The sequence below is a fragment of the Drechmeria coniospora genome, chromosome 01, assembly GCF_001625195.1.
Source record: "Drechmeria coniospora strain ARSEF 6962 chromosome 01, whole genome shotgun sequence".
Classification (NCBI taxonomy): Eukaryota; Fungi; Ascomycota; class Sordariomycetes; order Hypocreales; family Ophiocordycipitaceae; genus Drechmeria; species Drechmeria coniospora.
Window position 1 is genome coordinate 1,109,138 of NC_054389.1, and position 21,582 is coordinate 1,130,719.

The 21,582-nt window shown below is 56.6% G+C and overlaps 7 protein-coding genes across 7 annotated transcripts; 3 read left to right on the forward strand and 4 right to left on the reverse strand.

Annotated features, from left to right (window-relative positions):
• Nucleotides 1-510: 510 nt before the first annotated feature.
• On the forward strand, nt 511-1,546 carry DCS_00281 (NAD dependent epimerase/dehydratase; the record flags this gene model as incomplete). The annotated part of the gene is made up of 4 exons (XM_040797620.1): nt 511-673; nt 786-1,098; nt 1,180-1,214; nt 1,284-1,546. The coding sequence occupies 4 exons, from the start codon at nt 511-513 to the stop codon at nt 1,544-1,546; spliced, it is 774 nt and encodes a 257-aa protein (XP_040658503.1).
• Nucleotides 1,547-2,305: 759 nt separating this feature from the next.
• On the forward strand, nt 2,306-3,718 carry DCS_00282 (uncharacterized protein; the record flags this gene model as incomplete). Its single annotated transcript, XM_040797621.1, has 1 exon — nt 2,306-3,718. The coding sequence occupies one exon, from the start codon at nt 2,306-2,308 to the stop codon at nt 3,716-3,718; it is 1,413 nt and encodes a 470-aa protein (XP_040658504.1).
• Nucleotides 3,719-4,336: 618 nt separating this feature from the next.
• Nucleotides 4,337-6,321, reverse strand: DCS_00283 (glycosyltransferase family 22; the record flags this gene model as incomplete). The annotated part of the gene is made up of 4 exons (XM_040797622.1): nt 4,337-5,395; nt 5,446-5,865; nt 5,916-6,174; nt 6,242-6,321. 4 exons carry the CDS (start codon nt 6,319-6,321, stop codon nt 4,337-4,339), a joined length of 1,818 nt encoding a protein of 605 aa, XP_040658505.1.
• A 3,559-nt stretch (nt 6,322-9,880) lies between these two features.
• On the forward strand, nt 9,881-10,505 carry DCS_00284 (uncharacterized protein; the record flags this gene model as incomplete). The annotated part of the gene is made up of 2 exons (XM_040797623.1): nt 9,881-10,169; nt 10,243-10,505. 2 exons carry the CDS (start codon nt 9,881-9,883, stop codon nt 10,503-10,505), a joined length of 552 nt encoding a protein of 183 aa, XP_040658506.1.
• Nucleotides 10,506-10,799: 294 nt separating this feature from the next.
• Nucleotides 10,800-12,694, reverse strand: DCS_00285 (uncharacterized protein; the record flags this gene model as incomplete). Its single annotated transcript, XM_040797624.1, has 3 exons — nt 10,800-12,219; nt 12,284-12,397; nt 12,456-12,694. The coding sequence occupies 3 exons, from the start codon at nt 12,692-12,694 to the stop codon at nt 10,800-10,802; spliced, it is 1,773 nt and encodes a 590-aa protein (XP_040658507.1).
• Nucleotides 12,695-14,261: 1,567 nt separating this feature from the next.
• On the reverse strand, nt 14,262-15,872 carry DCS_00286 (uncharacterized protein; the record flags this gene model as incomplete). Its single annotated transcript, XM_040797625.1, has 3 exons — nt 14,262-14,427; nt 14,490-15,507; nt 15,662-15,872. The coding sequence occupies 3 exons, from the start codon at nt 15,870-15,872 to the stop codon at nt 14,262-14,264; spliced, it is 1,395 nt and encodes a 464-aa protein (XP_040658508.1).
• Nucleotides 15,873-17,316: 1,444 nt separating this feature from the next.
• DCS_00287 (uncharacterized protein) lies at nt 17,317-18,261 on the reverse strand (the record flags this gene model as incomplete). Its single annotated transcript, XM_040797626.1, has 1 exon — nt 17,317-18,261. The coding sequence occupies one exon, from the start codon at nt 18,259-18,261 to the stop codon at nt 17,317-17,319; it is 945 nt and encodes a 314-aa protein (XP_040658509.1).
• Nucleotides 18,262-21,582: the final 3,321 nt, after the last annotated feature.

Here is a 21,582-nt window from a genome sequence, read left to right on the forward strand (position 1 = left end):
GAGGAGTATCGTGCAGTACGGAGATGTCAGTATCCGAACGCAGCAGCCCGTATAATAGTATTGCGCACACATCCGAGCAAGGGTATCATCAAGGGTATCATCTCAAGTGGACATAATATCAGTACGGTGTATACTTATATCAGTCGCTGCCGAGCCTACGGGCATGGCGACCCTTGTGCACGCATCGTCATCTCCATGAGACTCCTGATTCACCGTCGTCTTGTCCATCCCGCCCGATCCGAGTCAAGGTGATGTTGTGGTGCCGTGGTTCATGCTGCATGTCACCCATGTCTCAGGTGCAAGTACAGGGCCGCCAGATGTCCTGATCCTGGCCTTGCAAGCCCCCGTCCCCGTCAACCCACCAGCGGTGAGTCGTATGAATACGACTTGATTACAGAGGAATACCACCACCCTATGCGCCTGCGTATTCGCCTTCGCAGCCGCCTCACCATCACCACTCCGTTCTTCCCCCGTCAAGCTTGACTCTACCAGTCTTGGAGAGGAAGAAGAATGGGCGGCGTACCATCGATGCCGTCCGACCGGACGCGGACTCTCCAGGTCATCGGCGCCGGATACTCCAGAACCGGCACCGTATCCATGGCACTCGCTCTCGAGAAGCTTCTCGACGGGCCCGTCATGCACGGCGGCACTCACCTCTTTGGCCGCGAAGACGGTAGGTTCCGCTCCTCTCCTCTGCACCGCAGCGGCGGCGGCGGCGGCGTCGTGACGGACGGTGCACTCTTCGAAACGAAGAACCAACGGCGCTAACCCGTCGCCGTCGTCAGCGTACCCCAAGTTGTGGTGCGAAATCTTCCGCCAGCGCAACAACAAGCCGGTGCTGATGAAGCTCCTGCGCGAGGCCACGGCCGGCTTCGTCGGCCTCACCGACGCACCCGGCACCATGTTCCTGCCGGAGCTGCTCGAGCTGTACCCCGAAGCCAAGGTGGTGCTCGTCACGCGCGACCCGCACCGCTGGCTTCGGAGCATGGAGCTCATCATGCGCAACATTGGCATGAAACCGTGGGTCCTCGAGGCCCTGCTGTTTCCGTGCCCGACCTGGCGCTGGACCCCGACCGTTCTCGGTCAGATGGGAGAAAAGTACGTGGCCCCAAAGACGAACAAACGTGCGTGTTGTCGGTGCCGTGGGCTGAGCGCTGACTGGTGCTGTCCTTTCCGCAGGGAAAGTGAACGACTCGGTATCAAGCTAGGCCCAGGTATGTTGAGAGCGCCGACAAGCCAGTCCCGTTCTCCTCGGTGCTAGTCGTTGACGACGCATGATGCAGAGTACCTGCCAAAGTACAACGAATATGTACGCGCCCACGTCCAGCCGGAGAAGCTGCTCACCATGGAGCTCAAGGAGGGCTGGGATCCACTGGCCAAGTTCTTGGACGCGCCGGTGCCCAAGGAGCCGTTTCCGCGCGCCAATGATGCGCAGGCATTTGAAGCGTATGCGAGGAGGATCGTTGTCACTGCAGGCCTTGTGTGGACGGGCATCCTGCTTGCCATCGGTCTCGCCGTCTGGGGTACGTGGCAGCTGTCGAGGTAGACAACCTCGTGGCGTGGCCGTCGAGGAGCGAGTCTCTGTGTAATTATCCCCATCCGCGCTGGGTCTTTGGCGAGAGGATGTGCTTGACTGTAATGAGAGGGAATAGATGAGCATCGACACTGCCAAATTCGAAGAGCGTGATAGCGAGACCTCGGCCCCATCCGTACGGAACTTGAAACGAGGAAACGATGCGTTGCGGGATTCGACGATCCGTACAGAGTGGACGTACAGTATGCCTGCATGTACGACAAGCGTCTTCGTTTCTCTTTGCAGCCTGCTTTCTCCCGTATCGTGATTTTCTTCTTCCCCTGCAAAGAGGGCGTGCTCGTCGGCGGTTGTCAACGCTGGCAGGCCTATCGATTTCAACTCACACGTGGCCTCAACCATCACTCATCGGCCATGTCGTCTCGATTTCTGCGGCGGCAACCTGTCCATGGCTGATGGAGAGGAATCGAGCTTCCAGGGAGCTCGAATGACATCATGACGATTTCGCCAGAGAAAGGGCACAAGATGACAGATGGAGGTGCGTTGCAGGCTGATGATTGTGCACAAACGCCTTCTTGCTTCATGCGGCGTCGTGAACATGTGGCCACAGTGTGAAAGGGACGGTGTGACGGTCAATTAGCACTGTACGTCCATCCTTGCCCTTCAGCAACATCACAGTGCTAGGCTTGACGGCCAAACTATGGACAAATTTGTCGCCCATCGGCATCCCATCACCCGCCTTCGCACCGCAATCGCTGCCGAGAGACGGTCACCATGTCGGTCTCAATCCTTCGATGGAGAGCCGGACTTGAGGGCCTCTGCGCCGGCCCCCGATTGCGCGCCCAACGACGCGTGCCCTGGTGTCAACGCCGAGATGCGTCGACTACCAAGGGTTCCGTCGAGGGAGGCCGGGCAAAGTTGGTTCTCTACGGAAGCGCCATGGCGGCCTCGCTCTACGTCGCCTACCTCTACGCGACCGACACTCGCTCGTCGGTCCACCGGTGGATCGTGCCGCGCGTGCTTCGGGCCGCTTTCCCCGACGCCGAAGACGCGCACCACGCCGGCACGAGCTGGATGAAGTTCCTGCACCAGTTCAACCTCCACATCCGCGAGCGCGATCCCTCGCTCGACTGCTCGGAGCTGTCGGCCTCGGTCTTCGGCACGCGGCTGCAGAACCCCATCGGCATCTCGGCCGGCCTCGACAAGGATGGCGAGATCCCCGACCCGCTCTTCGCCCTGGGCGCCGGCGTCGTCGAGATCGGCGGCATCACGCCCCTCCCGCAGGCCGGCAACCCGCAGCCGCGCGTCTTCCGCGTGCCGGCGCTCGACGGCATGGTGAACCGGTACGGTCTCAACTCGCAGGGTGCCGACAGCGTCGCCATCCGGCTCCGCGACCGCGTCCGCCGCTTCGCCCGCTCGCTCGACCTCACCGAGGCCGCCGTCCTCGACGGCGAGGCCGGCGTGCCCCCGGGCAGCCTGCAGTCGGGCCGGCTGCTGGCGGTGCAGATGGCCAAGAACAAGGAGACGGACGAACGGGACGAGAAGGCGGTGGCGGCCGACTACGTCTACTGCGTCCGGAGGCTGGCGCCCTACGCCGACGTGCTCGTCGTCAACGTCAGCAGCCCCAACACGCCCGGGCTGCGCGATCTGCAGGCGACGGAGCCCCTGACGCGGCTGCTGAGCGCCGTCGTCGACGAGGCGGCCCGCGCCGACAGGAAGACGCGGCCGCGGGTCATGGTCAAGGTGTCGCCCGACGAGGAGGAGCAGACGCAGCTCGAGGGCATCGTCCAGGCCGTCCAGGCGAGCGGCGTGGACGGCATCATCGTCGGAAACACGACCAAGAGACGGACCGGCCTGGTGCCGCGGGGCGTCGAGCTGACGTCGAGGGAGCGGTCCGCCCTGATGGAGACGGGCGGCTACTCGGGGCCGGCCATGTTCGACCGCACGCTCGACCTCGTCGGCCGGTACCGTCGGCTGCTCGACTCTCCCCAGTTCTCCGGAAGGGAGGGCGGACGCAAAGTCCTCTTCGCCACGGGGGGCATCACCAACGGCGAGCAGGCCTTGCAGGTTCTGAACGCAGGCGCCAGCGTCGCCATGGTGTACACGGGGCTCGTCTACGGCGGCGCCGGCACGGTGACGAGGATCAAACGCGAGATGAGGGATCAGCTATCGCCGTCGAGCGCATGAGCATGAATAGAAGCAGCCGGTGCCGGTGCCGGTGCCGGTGCCATAGCGACGTCCCTGAGCCCGCGCCCGCATCTGTATCCGCACCACCTCGATGCCGACGAGCAGGCAGCCTCGTCTCCGACTCCGTCGTTCGAGTTGCGTATGCCTGTGCATCATGTAGCCATGGCCGCTCCGACAGTGGCGCGTCCTCTGCCCGGGCCTACCTCGTGACCGTCGTCTATTCGTGAGAGTGATGGCAAAGCTGTCAGGAGACATATACCGGCCATGTGACCAGGCTGCCCATATAAGGCCCTAGTAGGAGTCAGTTTCGAGGAATAGGGGCTCTTCAGGGATCAATATAGCTGCTAGCACCCAGACCTCCTCAATCTACCTCCTATCCTACCCCACAAGTGTTGTCTGACAAGACAAGGATGGACCATTGTATAATGTTATAATCAACTATGTACAAGTACTGGTACTATAATGTACATTGAAAGGTAAGTTTAGGGTATGGTGTATCGATTTCGTCATGCGCAGGGTCGACCGGAGCTATTGACATCAGACTTCTCGCACCGGTGTCTTGTTGAGCTCATGACGGTCAATGACGCAGACAAGTGCGGCCTTTGGCGGGACAGCTTCTCACGCCCTTTTCTGCAGCAGGCAATGCCGGCCCCATTTTCTCTGGAACATTTCGGGAACAAGGTCCCAATCAGGGATCCAAATAATCCTAGCCAGAATATGTGTCGATGCGACGTCAAGAAACGGCTCACACTTGACAACTTGCCAAGTGTCGTAATCCTCCATGTAATCGGGTTCGTTGGGCGGCAGCTCATCCTGTCGCTCAGGATACTGCGTGTCCACCAGAAAGGAGCACGTGCTGGGCTCGACGTACTTGCTCGCGTCCTCCTCGTTGCGGTCGTTCAAGCCGCTTGTCGGCAGCCAGGTGCCGCTCCAGAAACCGAATCCAGTCTTGGCCTCGGAGAACTCACCGGGCAGCAGACCACGGAACTCGGAGCGGATGAATTTCGCGTGCATGTGGCGTGGCAAAAAGTAGGAGGAGGGGAAGCGATACCACTCCTTTCCATAGCAGACAAAGTCCCCCTCTCCACCAACAGCCTTGATGTTCTTGTCGTCGTCCCCCCACAAGGGTTCGTAGATGCTGAACGGGGCCCGGTATGCGGAGTAGACGCCATACATGCGCGCGAGGCCCATGTTGAGTGACAAAAGGACGACGGCGGTGACGGCGAGTAGCTTCAGCCGCGCGGGAATCTTGCCCATGAGCGTCTTCGGATCCGCGTTGCCGATGGCGGAAAGGATCGTGTGCACGGACAACGCCGCGTTCAAGGCGAGAAACGGGTAGGCCGGGTACATGAATCTCTCCTCCTTATGGGGCTGGGCGGTGAAGATGGCCAACCACAGGTAGAAAGGGGCGACAAAGACGACGGTGCGCAGTCCCGTCGGACCGGCGTGCCCGGATGGTGCCATGAATTTCTGCGCGACGAATAGTGGAAAGGCGAGCAAGGCGAGCAGGAACCAGATGTTGAAGTTCAAGGCCAAATTCTTAACGTAAAACGTCCAGGGCTCCGTGCCGTACAGATCGGGGCCGCCGTTGGACGAAAAGATGTTGTACTTGATGATGTTCCAGGTAACGACGGCGACCTTTTTGTAGAAGTAGAGGTTGACCAAAGAGTCCAACAGCTAGGCTCGTCAACCAATGTGCAGTGCAGTCTTCGTCTCGGCACACGTACCAGAATGAGGAGCGCCGACACGATGCCCCGAGCGAGGCGGATGAGGAAATCCGAAAACGCATTCTTGTCGCCGAGCAAGTTGAGCACGGCGTCTTCCAGAACAAAGGGCGCGCAAAGAGCGGCCGCAAAGGGCCAGCCGAGAATGCTCCCCACGGCAAACCAGAAGATGCCTCGGGACGTCTTCAAGCCACCACGCCAGTTCATGAACGAGGCCGCACCGAGCATGCACATGTACATGGCGAAGCTGGACGGCAGAAACGCCGCGCTCGCGTGAAAGTTTCCGGGGCTTGTGACTGTGGCTATCAAGAAGATGATGGCGATCCTCCCGTTCAACGCCGTCGAGATGGACTTGTACAGGAGAGTCTGGCAGAAGGCGCAAAGGAGCCCGAGGACGAAACGAACGTAGTAGAACTCGGCCACCTTGACCCAGTAAGCCAAGGCCAGCAGAGGAGCCAACGACATGTCCTCACCTTGGACGACTGCGGCAGCAGCCGGCGAAGACTGCCGACCACGGCGTGCAGCGCCACGTACAGCCAGCTGCGGATGGTGTACTTGGGCGAGTACTCCCACGTCTGAAGGCCATAGCCGTGGGAGAGGTAGTGGGCAGGCTCCCAGTAGTTGAAGGTCTCATCGCAATCCTGGATTGGCGCGAACTGGGCCGCCACGGCGTTGGCAGCCAAGAAGATGTACAGAGCTTTGACGGGCTCGATGGGGTACGGCCCTCTCGGTCTGTGACGACAAAGGTGAAATGCATTAGCCAGCATGCGAGCGTATCCGAGGGAGAGCGACCGCCTACTTCTTCTTGGCGTGGGAAGCGACCGGGTGCTCGAATTGACCCTTTTCCGCCCCCTTCTTCGACGCAGCTTTCGGAGGCATCGTGGTACACGTGGTTGCGGGAAGCAAGCTGGCGCTGCCGGCGTACCGCTGGTGATATTATTTAGTTGGTATGTTGTCATTGCCTTGGTCTGGTTAACTGCTATTAAATACTTGATTGGACAATCAGGTATGAGGACCCGTCCCCACCTACCATGTAAGTGTGACTAATCAAAGTGCCTAGTGTCCATCCTGTGTTAATATTAATATGGCTTTAGCACTCTGGCCGGTGATGCTTGGCTTGGCGAACTTTGGCGCCATCAGCGAGATCTACAGTGCGTGGACACCTACAGGCTATCCGAATCCTGCTGCTGCCGGCGCTGCCTGCGTTGCCTTTGCTGCCTGCGCTGCCCTTTTAGAGAGGATCATATTGTCAAATCGAACCCTGCTCGATGGGGCACGGCCCTGTCGGTCTGCGACGACAAAGGTAAATTGCATTGGCCAGCATGTGCGTATCCGAGAGAAAGCCATGTCCTACCTCATCTTGGCGTAGGAAGCAACTAGGCGCTCGGACAGGCCATTTCGTCCACTTCTTCGTCCACTTCGATGCAGCTTTCGGAGGCATCGTAGGCATCGTTGCATACGTCGTTGCGGGGAGCAAGCTGGCGTTGCCGGCGTTAAGTCGGTAATGGTTGGCATTATGTCATTGCGTTGGTTCATGGCGCCAGTCTGTTTTACTGCCATTAAGTAATAGTCGGACTATTCGGTGGTTAGGACCCGTCCCTGTAGTATACTATAGTGATCATAGCCTACAGTGGTTGACTGACCCTTTAGCACTCCGGCTGGTGAGGTTTGGTGAACTTTAGCGCTAGCAGGCTAAAATCCACGGGCTGCCCTACTGTAATCCATTGCGGCCTGCGCTTCCTGTGCTGCCTGCGCTGTCGTTTAAAAAAGGACCACATTGCCAAAGAAGCCTCGACCTTCCCGGGATGGATTTGCCTTACCTTTGGCATAGAGTGCATGTGCAGCAACTGTATAGGTATGCATGGTCAAGGAGTACATGCAAGAAGCATATTGCCACAGCAGCACTGCACCGTACAGCAGCATTGCACCATACAGCAGCATTGCACCGTACAGCAGCACTGCACCGTACTGTACAGCAGCACTGCACCATACGGCGATTTCCTTCCCACATTTCGCCTCCCAATTGCAACTAGTAAGAAAATGGTAGAAAATCTTAGGAATATCGGGTTGGGTAGTGTTGACTGCGTACTGCAGATAGAAAGCATTGACTGATGACGTTGATCTGGTTGCTTGTGGAGGATTTGCGTTGGTAAAACGCACGGTGCAAGAACCAAGTACTGCGGCTATTGTCGGTGAAGTTGATGGATGGAAGGTCTTGGATGTACTATTAATAAATCTGCTGAGACAATAAATGAAGCATGTCGCTTTCGCCAAATTGGGTCATGTCCGTGGGATCGTCACCGAGACACCGTGGGAGTAGGGTGATCCCAGCAACAACCCGGCCGGAGAAGAACACCAAGAGACCAAGTCTGACCCCTGGGACGATGGTTGACTAGTTGGTGCGGTCTATCGAGCGGATCCCCTGATATCTGCTGCAACAGTGTCCTCCGCAATGCAGACGTACCACGAGTGCTGAACAAGACATGCCGAAATAGAGGCATACCGAAATAGATGACGAACTAGCCTTTTTTTCTGTGCAGAATGCCGTTCAATTCTCCGTCGACGCAAATGATGCGGGCATCCATCAATATATCATCTGTTCGTTCCATGGTACGGATTGGCTTTGGTTCCCCATCCTCTCAATGGGCAATGCGAGGCAAAGAGCATGGCAGAAACGACGAATGATTGACCAAACTCCCAAGCCATCGCGGCGTCCTGCGGATTGGGCCAGTATCAGGTTGGCAGTATATGGGCCATCATGACGGCGAGCATAATATTTTCATCTTGATCTTGGCCTTGGCAGGGGCATCCAATGTCAGTTACCCCAAACGCCGGCTTCACAGGACGTCGAACTAGTGCGCGAGTTGCTGCAGCTGTTGCCCACGTTTCAGCATCCCTGCCTCGGCGTACGGGGACGCGGCCACATACGTCTGCGTCACCACTTTCTTCTGTGCAGGCAGTCGGCAAGTACGTGGACATGCAGCTTGACGTCAGAAGCGCGGCTCGACGTCGGGTCGCGGGCACTGCCTCGTGTTGCCGCTGCTGTCTCGGACGGGGGTTGCTGGCCAGCGCAGGCCGGTTCGCTCGTGGGCTCACGGCGCGGCTCGGGTAGGACGGAGGGACAAGCGAAGCAAGCAAGCTACGCGTACGTACTGCGTGCCCATCGTCGCTCTCATTCGTCTGTGCCGCCAGCCCCTCGACGGCTGCATCGCGGGGACGACGTCGCCTTGTCGAACCTGGCCATTTCTGTTCGATTCCCTGCTCCAGACGACAGGCGGCAACGCTGGATGGCCGTGCAGATTCGCCTTTGACGTCTGCAGCCCCGGCATAGGACGTAATTCACGGTGGCTGAGGACATTACTGGTGCTGCAAGGGAGGTACGACTTGGTAGCGTGCCGGACGGTGCGACGAGTGATGACGAACAAGATGCAGCAGGACGGGATGATGACATGGCGAGTGGCGATGCATTTGGTCGAGCAGGTCGTGCTGGTCGATCGAGCTGGCTGACGGTACGCCAACGAGAACCCGATCACCGTCGTGGGCACCTAGCACCGAGTTAGCCGATGCCGCGGCGGACGTGAATCACACGGCCTTTTCTCCATGCACTTTTCTTTCTTCTTCGTCGGCACGCACGCATTTGTCCTTTCGAAGCAGGAAAATTTTGGTCGTTGCTGCGGCGGCACGAGACGGCTCGCCGCAGCTGATGCACCCAGCTCAGTACTCCGTACACGAAGGCACTCTGGATTGATACCTGAGGCGACTTCCTTTGCCACCGTCCGTCGGCGTACACCAGCGCACCAGCACCTCATTTCGGTTGCGACAGACTCCGTATTGAGTAGAACATTTGCTTCATAGCGTTAGCGTAGCGTCGGAATATATAGACTCGGCGTAAAATGAAATAAATGTATTAACATCGCATGAACCATCATTGGCTAGGACTTCCTCGATGCGGTACCAGCTGCGCCTACCTTGGCCGTCGCCGTTGCCCATGCTTCACAACCACGACTCCTGCATTGCGCCCTCCCGAGAGTCAGCCCATGATCGCCAAGACGACCGGGCCGCTATTCCCTGCTCGCTCCCCACGAGCCACTCTACCGTTCTTGCTGCTGCACGACATATTCTCCTTCCTTTGCCAAGACCGGGGGGGGGGGGGGGGGGGGACGGGGGACGGGGGCTGTGAAACCATGGCAATGCAACGCCAGACTCCCTCTCTGCCTCGCATATATAATGCCAGCTTCAACCGCCTTATCATGGTTCACCCTGGCTCGTGCCGACAACTTCGCAACCCACAAACCTCGGCTCCCGCAGAACGTTCGCAACAGTCACTTCCAAGTCATCCTATATCAATACCGCCCCAGGCCGGCCTCTCCCAACGGCTAAGATAGTCCTTCTCGACATACAACAATCATCCTGATACAACAATCATCCTGAAATAAAAATGTTCCCCCTCCGAGTCCTCTGCGCCATAGCACCTCTCCTCCTCGCCGTTCGTGCCGATGTCGACCTCGATCTCGACGACGTTCCCAACGCGTGTCAATCCATCTGCCGGCCCGTCAGCCAGCTGGCGAGGGTCTGCGAGACGGACGCCAAGGGCACCTCGGACCGCGACAACGACCTCCTCGAGGCCCAGTGCGTCTGCACCAACAAGAGCTTCGACGTCGCCAAGGTCGCCGCCCTCTGCGCCGCCTGCATGCACCAGAACAACGCCAGCCGGGACGACCTCGGTGGTAAGGCAGCCCCATCCGAGCCGAGGAGTGACTGCCGAGCGCTGCCATGAGAATGCTGACGTTGGATGCCTAGACATCGACGGCCTGCTGGCCACCTGCAGTTTCTCCAGTACCACGTACGCACCAACCGCCACCGGTCTCGTCTCGAGCATCAGCGTCTCGGCAACGCCCGTCACCGATTCTAATCAGCTGACGACGACCATGGCGGGCGGCACCTCGGCGGGCGCCGTCCAGACGTCAAAGTCGACGACGTCGAGTCGCAATGCCGCCCCGACGCGGGGGGCCGGCGTCCTCTACGTCGCCGGCGCCGTCGTTGCGGGAGGGCTGATGTTGTAGATGGTGCTGTCGAGATGGGCGCGGCTGAGACTTGAGGCTAGCCGGACGGCTGTGATGAATGGAATGAAAGGAATTATCATGCGAAGCGGACTGTTACCCAGGGTTGGTCGAGATCGGCAGGGCCGTTGAATCCTTGTCTCCAATCTATTACCATGCATCTTTTGCCATCATTCGTCCGTGAGACGGAGCGAGCGAGCTGAAACGTTGATTCCTCGCTGGCGGACGTCCGCATATGCAAATGCAAATGCCTGACGATTTCTTGTCTGCCCTGTGGCCATCCATCCACCTTGGCTTTCATGTCCATTCGTCGACAAGGCGCCGAATGGATGGATAGTCCTCCAGGGGGATCTGGACAATCCCCACGTCTGCCACCGTTGTCGTTTTCGTCTCGCGGTTCATGGTTAGGCCGACGGCGAAATGACCCTCGGCCACGGAGACACTGTGGTTTTCCCACGTATAGTGGCCCAACCACGTAGGCGGCGACTTTGCAAAGCGCACTTCCACACCGGTGATGACGCGCTGCAAGCGACCGAGCTCAAACGTCTTGGTCGGACCAAAGGCTATGCCATCGTCGGGAATGTCCATCGAGATCAGTTCGCGGTCCCATTCGTCGTCCACGTGACGCATCACTATCAACCCCCCGTGGCACGATGGATGCTGCTCAAACGCCTCGTCGCGAACGGAAAAGGCGAAGCCCGTGATCCAATCGTCGGCCGGCACGAGCACGTAATCCTGCTTGGCGATTCCACCTGCGAAGACATGATCGTCGATGAATAGGTGGTCCGTCTGTTCCATGTGATTGTCCTTGAGCACGTCGATCGAATGCAGCTCGCCGTTCTCCGTCCAGGACGTGACCAGCGTCGGCTCCATCTTGGCCAGGTCGGACATGGCGTTGACGAATGTCACCGAGTAGCTCGACGACTTGACCGGCCGAGGCCGGGTCATGCATGCTGTCCTGACGACCGTCGCCTTCTCCAGCTGTGGCATCAGTCGTCTAAAGGCGACGTTCTTGCTGGCCTTCTTGAAGAGATAGGAGCCTGCAATCATCCGACACTGCATCAGCCAGATGTACTTGCGGTTGCGTAGCGCGTGCATGCAGTCGGGTCCCTCCGCTTTCGTCGCCCGCCGCATCTCCCTGAACAGCTGGGCCCAGGCGACGGCATCTGCATCCTCGCCGCACCAAAGCTCGGAGAGGTCGTACAGCCATGGCATCTCCCATTGCACGCGGCGCCTCCAGAAGCCGTTGGTCAAAACGACCCTCAACGCAACCTGGGAGGCGGCCCGCCAGTTGATCAAAGAGTTCACGTCCAGATAGTCGGAAACCATGAGCGTGAGCTCGGGTGGCAAGCGGCGGAAGGGGTCTTTGTGCTTTGCCAGCCGGGACGGGCTCGGCAGCAGGAAAGTAGACCATCTCCCTGGCTTTGGTAGGTCTTTGTAGTACCTATCCAGCTCGGGAATATTGACGGGTGAAAGCGCAAGGTGTTTGTACTTTGATAGGAACTCGTTGTCCCCCAAAGCACACGAATAATCGCTCTGGGCGTATGAGATGGCGAGATCCCTGAGGGAAAAGTCGTCACTGTCCAGGGCCAAGCCGGCGAGCGTGTCATGAAGGACTTCCGGGTCGGGTACCTGCTCGCCAAGGTACCGGGATAGCATGTAGTGGCACTCATCGTGCATGGGGATGATGAATGGCCTTCCGTAGACGCGACTGAAACTGTGAATACGGTTAGCACTTGAGCACTTGGGCCCTTTGGCGAGTCGACGGTGAGGTGCCTCACATTCGAAACATGCGTAGGGGAGCCGGTATACCGAGTGCTTCCAGTGTGGCTTCGGGAAGCACAAAGTAGCTTCCTTCAATTGGGAACCTGTCGTCGGTTTTTGAAGACCAGACACTGAATCCAGGTTAGATGCTTGGCCGGCTGAGGATTGCTCACGATCAGGCTCACTCACTGTAGTGGTTTTTCGCTGCTTGGATTGCTACCGACAACCAAGGCTCGCCCGAGCCAGCTCGTTTCATCCTCGCGGCCTGCTAGAAAGTCGATTTCGTTGGAAGATGCGTTGGTCTCGGCGTAGATGCTGACCGTATTGGACGTCAAGTAGGTGCCGCATATGGCACAGCAGACGGTTGAGTAAGGATAGTTGCGAACATTGTCCAGTCCGACATCGTCGGCGTCTATCATGGATTCCATGATGGCCTTTGCAGGGGCGTAGCAGTAGGTAGACAGATAGCAACAAGAGTAGGGAGGCAACTGGTGAGAACGCGACAGGACCGATTCGGATGGTGCTAGCTCCCCCCTTGGCTATAAGTAACCGGATGCAACAGGTTCGTGAGCTTGGCTGGATGAATCATGTCAGGGTAGAAGTGAGGCCTGAAAGAATTAGTCTTCGTTCCATGGAATAAATGAACAGTCGTCATGTTCCGTTCATGTGCGTGAAGCCATTATAGCCTTATTGTGCATGGTAATGCAGTTATCCCAAGTCCATTTCATTTCTACCAACATTTATTGTTCACGGTTGATGAAAGTGAAGAATCCTTTCAACTTGAAATTCTTGCCACTTGTGCATGTTGGAAGCAGTCGAGGCGCACTGACAACTGCAATATCGGACTCGGCCACTCTGTCAAACTTGGCAGATCAATGATGAACTTTACCTCGCGGTTGGTAACAATAAAGGTATATCACAGCACCTTGTCGATCCCTGGCACATTCGCCTCACACAGCAGGTGACGAATTCATCGATGACCATCTGGTCCACTTTTTATTTCATACCTGCTGCTCAAGGAGAACGGTTATATCCCCTTGGTGGTCCGAGGGCAGAGAGTTGAGCAGAATTTCTAGAGAACAGCACACGACTGAGGCGGTGAGCAAAACGCAGACAGCGATCGTCGATCTGCAGTTAGGTAACCAGACGAATACGAGGCTCGAAATGACCTGAACTCTGTCGAATAAGTTTCTTGCCCTTTGACAGTACTCACCGTCCGTGATGGCATGCCCACCTGGTACTCTCGCTGGTTCTGTTGGTTCGTGCTCCAGGGCAGCGTGCAACGAAATTCCCAGCTCAGATTTTCTGATTTAATGCTCCTGAAATATCCAATAGCCGGCACAATTGGATGGATAGCTGGCGATCATGAATGAAGACAATGGCCGGCAGGTTGTAAAATAAGCTGTTCAGCTTGGTTGATTATGGTGTTCACTGTTCATGCCGTTTGCATGATGTGAAAGGGAAATAATATGGCATAAAAAACAAGTTCCCCTTTCACGGAACCGGATACAGATGTTGGATATTTCAGCATAGTGTTGAATCAGTGAAAATTCTTTGCATCCATTTCACTGTTTGCCGGTGCCAAACCTATCTGCAGCGGGCGCGGACAAGACGACTTTCTGTTGAGAGTAGGCTATATTCACGGGGAGTATCGGCAGCACAGACCCCGAGTTCACCGGGCGTGTGCCTCACACCGAAGTTTGGCCGGGCTCGTGAAATGTTGCGTATTGATACTGTGTGCGGTGGCAATCTCCTTATACAACTGCGTCTGAAGTGTCGATATCATATCAACAGGGGGAAAAGGTATTAGTGTTCGCATCTAAGCGTTGTAGTGTGAACTGCTTCACTATGAATAGCTGTGCGTGCTTTCCAGCCGGTTCACCAAGTACTGTACCTCAGTAAGTAGATATCTTAGTGCTGCTATCCCTACTGTACATGTATCAGTAGTGAGGATGACTGTTCAAACAGACTTGGGATGGTTCGTGTCCATAGCGGCTAGGTGCCTGGGCAGGTAAGATCAGACAGTTCGCGAGATGCACCAAGAAGAGTCGCACTGATGTAGCCGCCATCTATGCCGTGGAATCGTTGGACGTTGAGGGATGGGAAATTCTCCGATGCCATTGCGATATGGTTTGCATGGTTGATATCAGGATTATGCGTGCTGTAGAGCATGCTTTCACGTACTAACGCTATTTAGTAGATGGATACACGTCCTTCCCGTACGTGGCGTTGAGGCTCACGGAGCCTACGACGGTACCGCTCTCAAGCCGGATCCAAGTGTCGACCTCTAAGCTCGTGCGTAGCTTCTCACGCGAGAGACGGACCTGGCGTGCGCCTCGGGGCCAGTTCCCGTAGCCGCCATAACCCGAATGCTGACCGAAGCAAAGGTTGACACCGTTGCCGGCGACGCTCATGCCGGGAACCCGCCGGTCCCACTTATAGCACCACGTGTTTCCGTGATCGTGGCCAGAGAAGACGGCGATGAGGCCAGGGGTCGAGGCCAAAGCCTGCATAAAGGGCACATCCTGGCCTCCGTAGGCGCAGGGGCCGTTGCGCCCGTCGGAGCACCAGTCGCGGCCTTGCTGGGCGAGCGGGTAGTCGTCGTTGGTGCCCGGCTGCAAGTTTGGATTGACGCTGGCCCTTCCGTTCACCGTCTGCAGGGCGCGAGAGGCATTGGTGGGGATATGGACGAAGGCGAGGGACGGGATGGTGCGGCCGAAGCGGGCTGCCATGGCGGCGCTCGTTTGACGGAACCAGGTGGCAACGGTGGCGTCGACCCAGTTCGGCTGGGCCCGTCGACGGCCGGCAGGATTTCGTTCCTGGAAATACCAGCCGCCGCGACTGTCGAAGAACCAGAGGATCAGTTCGGGGACGCAGCCGTCTTGGCTGCAGCCCGGTGGGTAGACGGGCAGGAAGTAGTTGGAGACGCCGGCTTCGCGGCCGGCGACCATGCTTCCCGTCCGGGAATTGGGCCACTTCCTCTCCCGCTCCAGGATGGCGGCGGCAGAAAGGTTGAATTCGTGATCGTGGTTGCCGTAGGCGGAGGCCCAAGGGAGGTGGCGTCGAAGTAGGGGGGCGACGATTTGATCGACGTAGACGGTGCTGTTTTCGAGGAAGGCGTTCTCGCCCGCGATGAGATCGCCATTCAGAACGACGAGATCGGGAGACTCTCGATCGAGGACTCTGTCCATGGCTCTAACGGACTTGCGATCCTTCTCCGGTCCCCGAAAGTCCCAGGCATCTGGTCAGAAGTGTGATCAGCCGACGGCCAGGCAAACGTTCCCTCCGACCACTTGGATGCTCCGAAAACGCCAGTGGACGCCAGTGGGAGCTTGGGCTGGGGTTTCCATCTGCCAATACGCAAGGAGTGATGGTGCGAGGGTGCAAGGACATACTCTCGCCAAAATGGAGGTCTTCGAAAATGGAAAGCTGAAAGGTGCCGTCCAAGCCAAAGGTCAGGGGTTTCGTGGCGCAGTCGAGACTGCGGCATCGCTTCGGGCTTTTGACAGGCAGAGGCGGCGCCGGCTGGGAGACGGACACGGCCGCCAAGGCCGCCAGAAGCAGGGTGGTGCGGACGACGGTCAGAGTCATATTCGTGGTCATCATCATGATGGTTTTTGCTCCATCACTGACCGGTGCGATAACGAGGCGGATATTTCGCTTGCGAATCGTCCACGGCAGAGGCGCACACTTTGTTATTTCACGAGGCCGGAAAAAGTCGGCGGTAAGTGGCGACCAGGCTTAACCCTTGCATCTGGCGTGCCGTACGACTCGAAGGGCCTTCCATGCATTCGCAGCATCCCGGTGGGCCCATCAGCAGGACACGAGCGCGTGTGGATTCGAGACTTTGGCGGGGGTTGGTGGAGGAGTATTGCGACCCAAGGGGAGAAGCATGTTGCACGGGCATGCGTCGGTGTAGAGGCAGCTTCCCGTTGCCGCCGTCGTCGCTGCAGGCTGAAATGCGCGTGGCCGCGTGACGTTGCGGTAGCGACCTGCGTCCTGGGACTGGACAGAATGGACGGGTGTCGGGTGCCAACAGCATTTGCCCGCCGTCGTCTGGTCGGGTGAGTTGGACATGGGTCGGTTTGGCAGCGCGATGAGCGGGCATGAGAGGGGAAGAGAAGGCAGAGAATGCATGCCAGATAAGAACAGAATATGCCTCATAAAGTCGCTCTCATGAGGTGTTGAGTCCTTTTTGGAAATTGGAAGGCTCCTCCCGAGGCTCCTGCCGTTGACCTGGAGGTGCGATCGCTCCTTCCTTGTAGCCCAACCGGTCATGCAATGATGACAAACCGGCGACTCAGGACAGGCATCGTCTTGTACGGAGTACGGCGAGGAACATCGGAAGAATTCTGCTCCGTCGGTCGTTGCGTCACGACATCATTGCTTCGGAGGTGTCCTCTGGCTCGCAGCAGAAGCCTGCCAAGAAAGGACGGACACGATGGCCATGATTCGGGAGACTCCAACCGGCTCTTCGGCCACCCACGTGCGACTTTTGCCAATGCTTTCCCGGGAGCGTCGGGATGGCCCTGCCGGACGGTCGTCCAAGTCATGTTTCTCGCATGCAGGACATCTCCGGGGCCCGGATAGCGACGAATGCACAAAAAGCACTCCCTGCATACACGGCCAGTGATATTTCCAGCTTTTTCGGTAGAGAATTTTCGGAGCGTCATTCGTGACAGATGCACGTTTGTGGAGAGGAACGAGGCTCGAGATGGCCATATGGCATGGCGGTGTGGCCGGATCTGGCGACACCGACACGGGGCATAAGTGGGGCCGTGGAGGACCGGGGGCCGCCACCCGACGGCCGGCCTAAACGTGGAGACAGCGGCGTTTGATCGGGGGTGCGGGGCCGCCAATCAGTCGCCCAGTCGCACCAGTCGCACCAGTCACACAGCACAGCCGAGCACAGGATGCAAATGGGTCATTTATCGATTTTTTGGCTTGGCAATGCCAAAGAAATTGGTATCAATGAACAAAACATGGGCCGGTGTCTACGGGTATGCATGTTCGGCCGGCCGGCAGATGGATGAGTGGTCCCATGGGTAAACTACCACGGCATGTCACGCGCCGTCGCCAGATATCGCCGCGCCGGGTTATTCTCCAGCCACCTAGTAATGTCCCGGATGGCGGAGCGGGTATCTTCGTGGTCGTAGTAGTGGGTTTGGCGGAAACCGTAGATGATGCCGTCGACGTTGGCATCGCCGAGCATGTGCTTCGCGTACTCTTCCTGGCCGGCGTCGAGGGTCCAGCCGTAGACCTGGCCGAAGCGCTTGGACTCCTCGGCCTGACGAAGCTCGGTGCAGGTGAAGTAGGCGTGCTCGAAGCAGTTGCCAAACTCGAACGGTAGGTCGCTCCAGCCGTAGGACATGATGCGCTGCTTGATGTCCACATGACCGTGCGTCTCGAACCTGTGGTTGACGACGGTGGCGTTGCCGTTGAGGTTGATGGCTTCATTGTCGTCGAGGCCGGCACGGATCAGGTCGTAGGCAACGCCGCCGGGGTACTGAAAGCCGTAGAGGACCCGCACCTGGGCCGGTTCGAGGATTTCACGGGCAAGTTGCCGCAGGGCGAGGATGGTCGAGTCGCCATTGCTGCTGTCGGTCGGGCTGTAGCGATCGGCATTCTTGATGTCGAGCCAGACAAAGATCATGTTCTTGCCCGCCCTTCGCTGGTCGGCAACGGCACGGAACATGGCCTTCATGCTGTCGCCTCGGGACTCGACGACGCCCTCGTCGTGGCAAGCAATCCAGCCGTCCGGCCAAGCCGTGGCGTCCATCTCGATGGCGTTGGCGCCGTGGCGGAGGGCATCCTCGAGGCCTTGGGAGGTGTGAACGCGGTGGGCGATGACGAACAGCGGCCGTGGCGGTGACGAGGAGGCATCGGTGACGTTGGTGCGTACCGCCACAGGCCCCGCGACGGCGAATGAATACTCGTACGATGGCAGCAGGCCGAGGAAGCAGAGGAGCCGGAGAAGGCCAATGATGAATGCCATGCTGACGGAGAGTCTGGCAAGGAGACGAGCGACGTGCTGATGGGACGGCTTTTCAGCAGGGCACGCTCGACGTCCATGTACTTATACGTGTGAAATATACATGCACAGTACTTGTACGAACGACAAGCACCGTACTTGCACAGGTAGGTGTGCTGTAAGTACTTACGTGCGTGTAAGTAAGTAGGAGGTAGCATGGGGATGTATATGGTTATGGTTGTGATTATAGTTATGGGCATGGGTATGGGTATGGAGATGGTGGTATGGATAATGGATATAAGTATGGATATTGATATGAATATGGAGACAGATCACGGGTCCACAGACTCGACTTTCGAAAACCCGGCCCACCCTCAGGTGCGCATGCGAGTAATTGTACACCGACATTCTCGCGAATGCTGCGAGCTCAAGTCCGCACATGTGGCTGCGCGGTCAGTTGATGTTGCACAAGGAATGGCGGATTCGTAGGCGAGAGGATCATTTGAGGTGAGCCAAGCAAAGAGATTGGGCCATTTTTTGGCTCCTGGAGTGTTGCTGCAATAGCAATTTGGCGTCGCAATTAATAATAAGAATTAGTGTACGGAGTACGGAGTACTGACAGTGCTTGGTTATTGCTTGTACAGCACTATAAGTACTGTAATTACGGAGCGCCTCCAGTACAAGTATAGGTACTTACCTACTACTAGGTACTAGGTAAGTAAGTAAGTGGTACGGAGTACTGATCCCGGTACTTGTACAAGTACAACACTCCGCACCGCAGAGCACTGTAGCCGCCAAGTAGACGCACTATGTACATGTAGGTGTACATGTGCAACGGTGTAAGTATTGGTACGACGAGCTGTACAAGTACTTGCTTACAGCACTTGATTATTACACGTGCGTAAAAGTACCTAGCAAGTCAGTCAGCTACAGTACTAGTAAGTACTTGCACTGGGTAGTAGGTACTAGGTGTACTGAATTGAAGTACGGAGTACTCCGTAATACGGAGGACTTCTGGTGTGGATAATTAAATTATTACATGGAACTCGACAAGTAAACGACGAGGCAAATGCATCAGGTATGATCATGCAAGTACGATTGAGCGTATGTTCGCGTAAAAGTGCTTGTAATATATTACCTGCAGCAGCTACCGAGCATGTACTGGATGGAGTCGACGACCCTAGCCGAGCAACTATCCCCGACAAGCAAGCGGGTGCAGTGTCGGCACACACGGATTCGAGAATACTCGCTGCCCTGTCAACCCATGCACCGTATTCCAACCCGTCAGTGATGCATCCATCTTGTTGTTCGGTGTGCCACTAAGATGTCACTTGTACAAATACTTGTATGTGTAAGAGTTTGCGCACAAGAAAACGGCAAGTGTGCAGTATTATTTCTACTTGTAAATGCAGTGGTGTTCATGTGCTGTACAGTAATACTCCGGAGATGTACGGAGTGCTTGTATCTTACAGGTGGGTGTACTCCGTATTGCTGTACATGTACAGTGCATGTACGCATTGTTACCTACCTAGTACTCCGTACTTACAATACTAGTAGGTACCTACCTAGTAATTACTGTAGTACTCCGTATAGAGTAGTATTGGAGTACTTGTACGGAGTACAGCGTGCTGTTCTGCGTGCAGCTGGTGTAGGGAGTCCATCTACTCCGATTTATCCTGCGCATTTGGAATACCACGTAAGTACGGATATTTAATTATTGCTCCGTACTTACGCAAGGATTACTCTGTACTACGTACTTTTGTTGACTCGTTATTACTTCGTGTTCAGCAAGGACATGTGCATATTTCACAGAGTACTCCGTACTGCACTTGCCAAAATACCCGTACTTACTAACTCCGTACTTGGGGAATATGCACTGCGCCCTAAGTACAGTACGTATTCGTATGCTGTGATACGGAGTACTCCGTACGTGGTCGAGAAATCTGCTCGGGACGCACTTCGTCGCGGTGGTGTTCAATACGAGATGTGGAGCGGCCGGCATCGAAATTAATTTCCAGCAGACTCCCCTCGCACACTCCAAGAAACGACGTCGGCCCCGCTCCGTAAGTAAGGCTCGTAAGAAGATTCTTCAAAATGATGTCTTTTGACGCAGGCGTCACCGACATAAGTACCTAGCCACGCGCAAGTATGGAGCACTTGCAATAATGCGTACTTACGTACTCCGTACTGTAAGTAAGTGTACCCAAGGACCCATGCTTGCATGTGCGCAGGTCCATTCCCGAGGCCATCAAGCTCCAGTGCAAAGGAAGGAAAAGAGAAGCGGTGTCGATGGATCGTCGTCCGCCAAGGGTGCGCCCCCCGCTTGCTCCCCGAGTCCAAACTGTTCGAGGGCATGGGGCACTGGCACTGGCATGCCGGCACGGAGCCTTTGTCGCCTTCGAGTGCGGCCGAAGCATGCTTGCGAAACAGGAGCGCAGGCGCAAACGTGGCCAAGGATGAAGATGTCCTAGCTCATGCTGCGCCTGCTCCGTACTGTACATACTGCAACCCGTACTCGCTGTACTCCGTACAAGTAAGAACAATAATGCCGAGCACCTGGAGGAAGGCTGAGCTAGCACATGTAAGTGTATTTGATCATGGCGACAAGTGCTCCGTACTTGGGGTGTTTCACAAAGTCGTCGCCGCTCATTAATGCTTGGCGGGTGTCCTTGAGCAGTTCCCATCGCTTGCCTCCCGCCGGACTCTAGGGTATACGGAACACGGCAATGGATGCTAATATACTGGACATCCACGCACCGACAGAGCACTTACAGCATGTACTTGGCCGCATGTACTGTAAGTACAATATTATTTACATGTACGGAGTACACTCGCTTACAAGTACTGGTTCGCCAACGTGCACGGTGTGTATGTAAACGTACGGAGTACAACTACGGAGTACTTGTACACCTGCTCGTACTTACACCTGCTTGTTAATACACCTACAGTACTTAACTTACAACTACTTGTACTTACACCTACTAAACTTACACCTACTTGTGCTTACACCTACTTGTACTTGCACCTACTTGTACTTGCACCTACTTCTACTTGCACCTACTTCTACTTGCACCTACTTCTACTTGCACCTACTTCTACTTACACCTACTTGTACTTACACCTACTTGCACTTACTTACACCTCCTTGTACCAACACCTACTCACATCGGAGGAGTGGCTGTGGCAGCATCGAGACAGCGCCACATGCGTCCAGCCACTCCGTCCAGGCTGTACCTTCCGCCGCTCGCCGTGGATATCATGCTTCGGAAGGCGCATCGCTTGCGCTTTCTCCCTTGCCGCTTCGTCTGACCATGCTTTCTGTTCAAGACAGTCACCCGACACAAG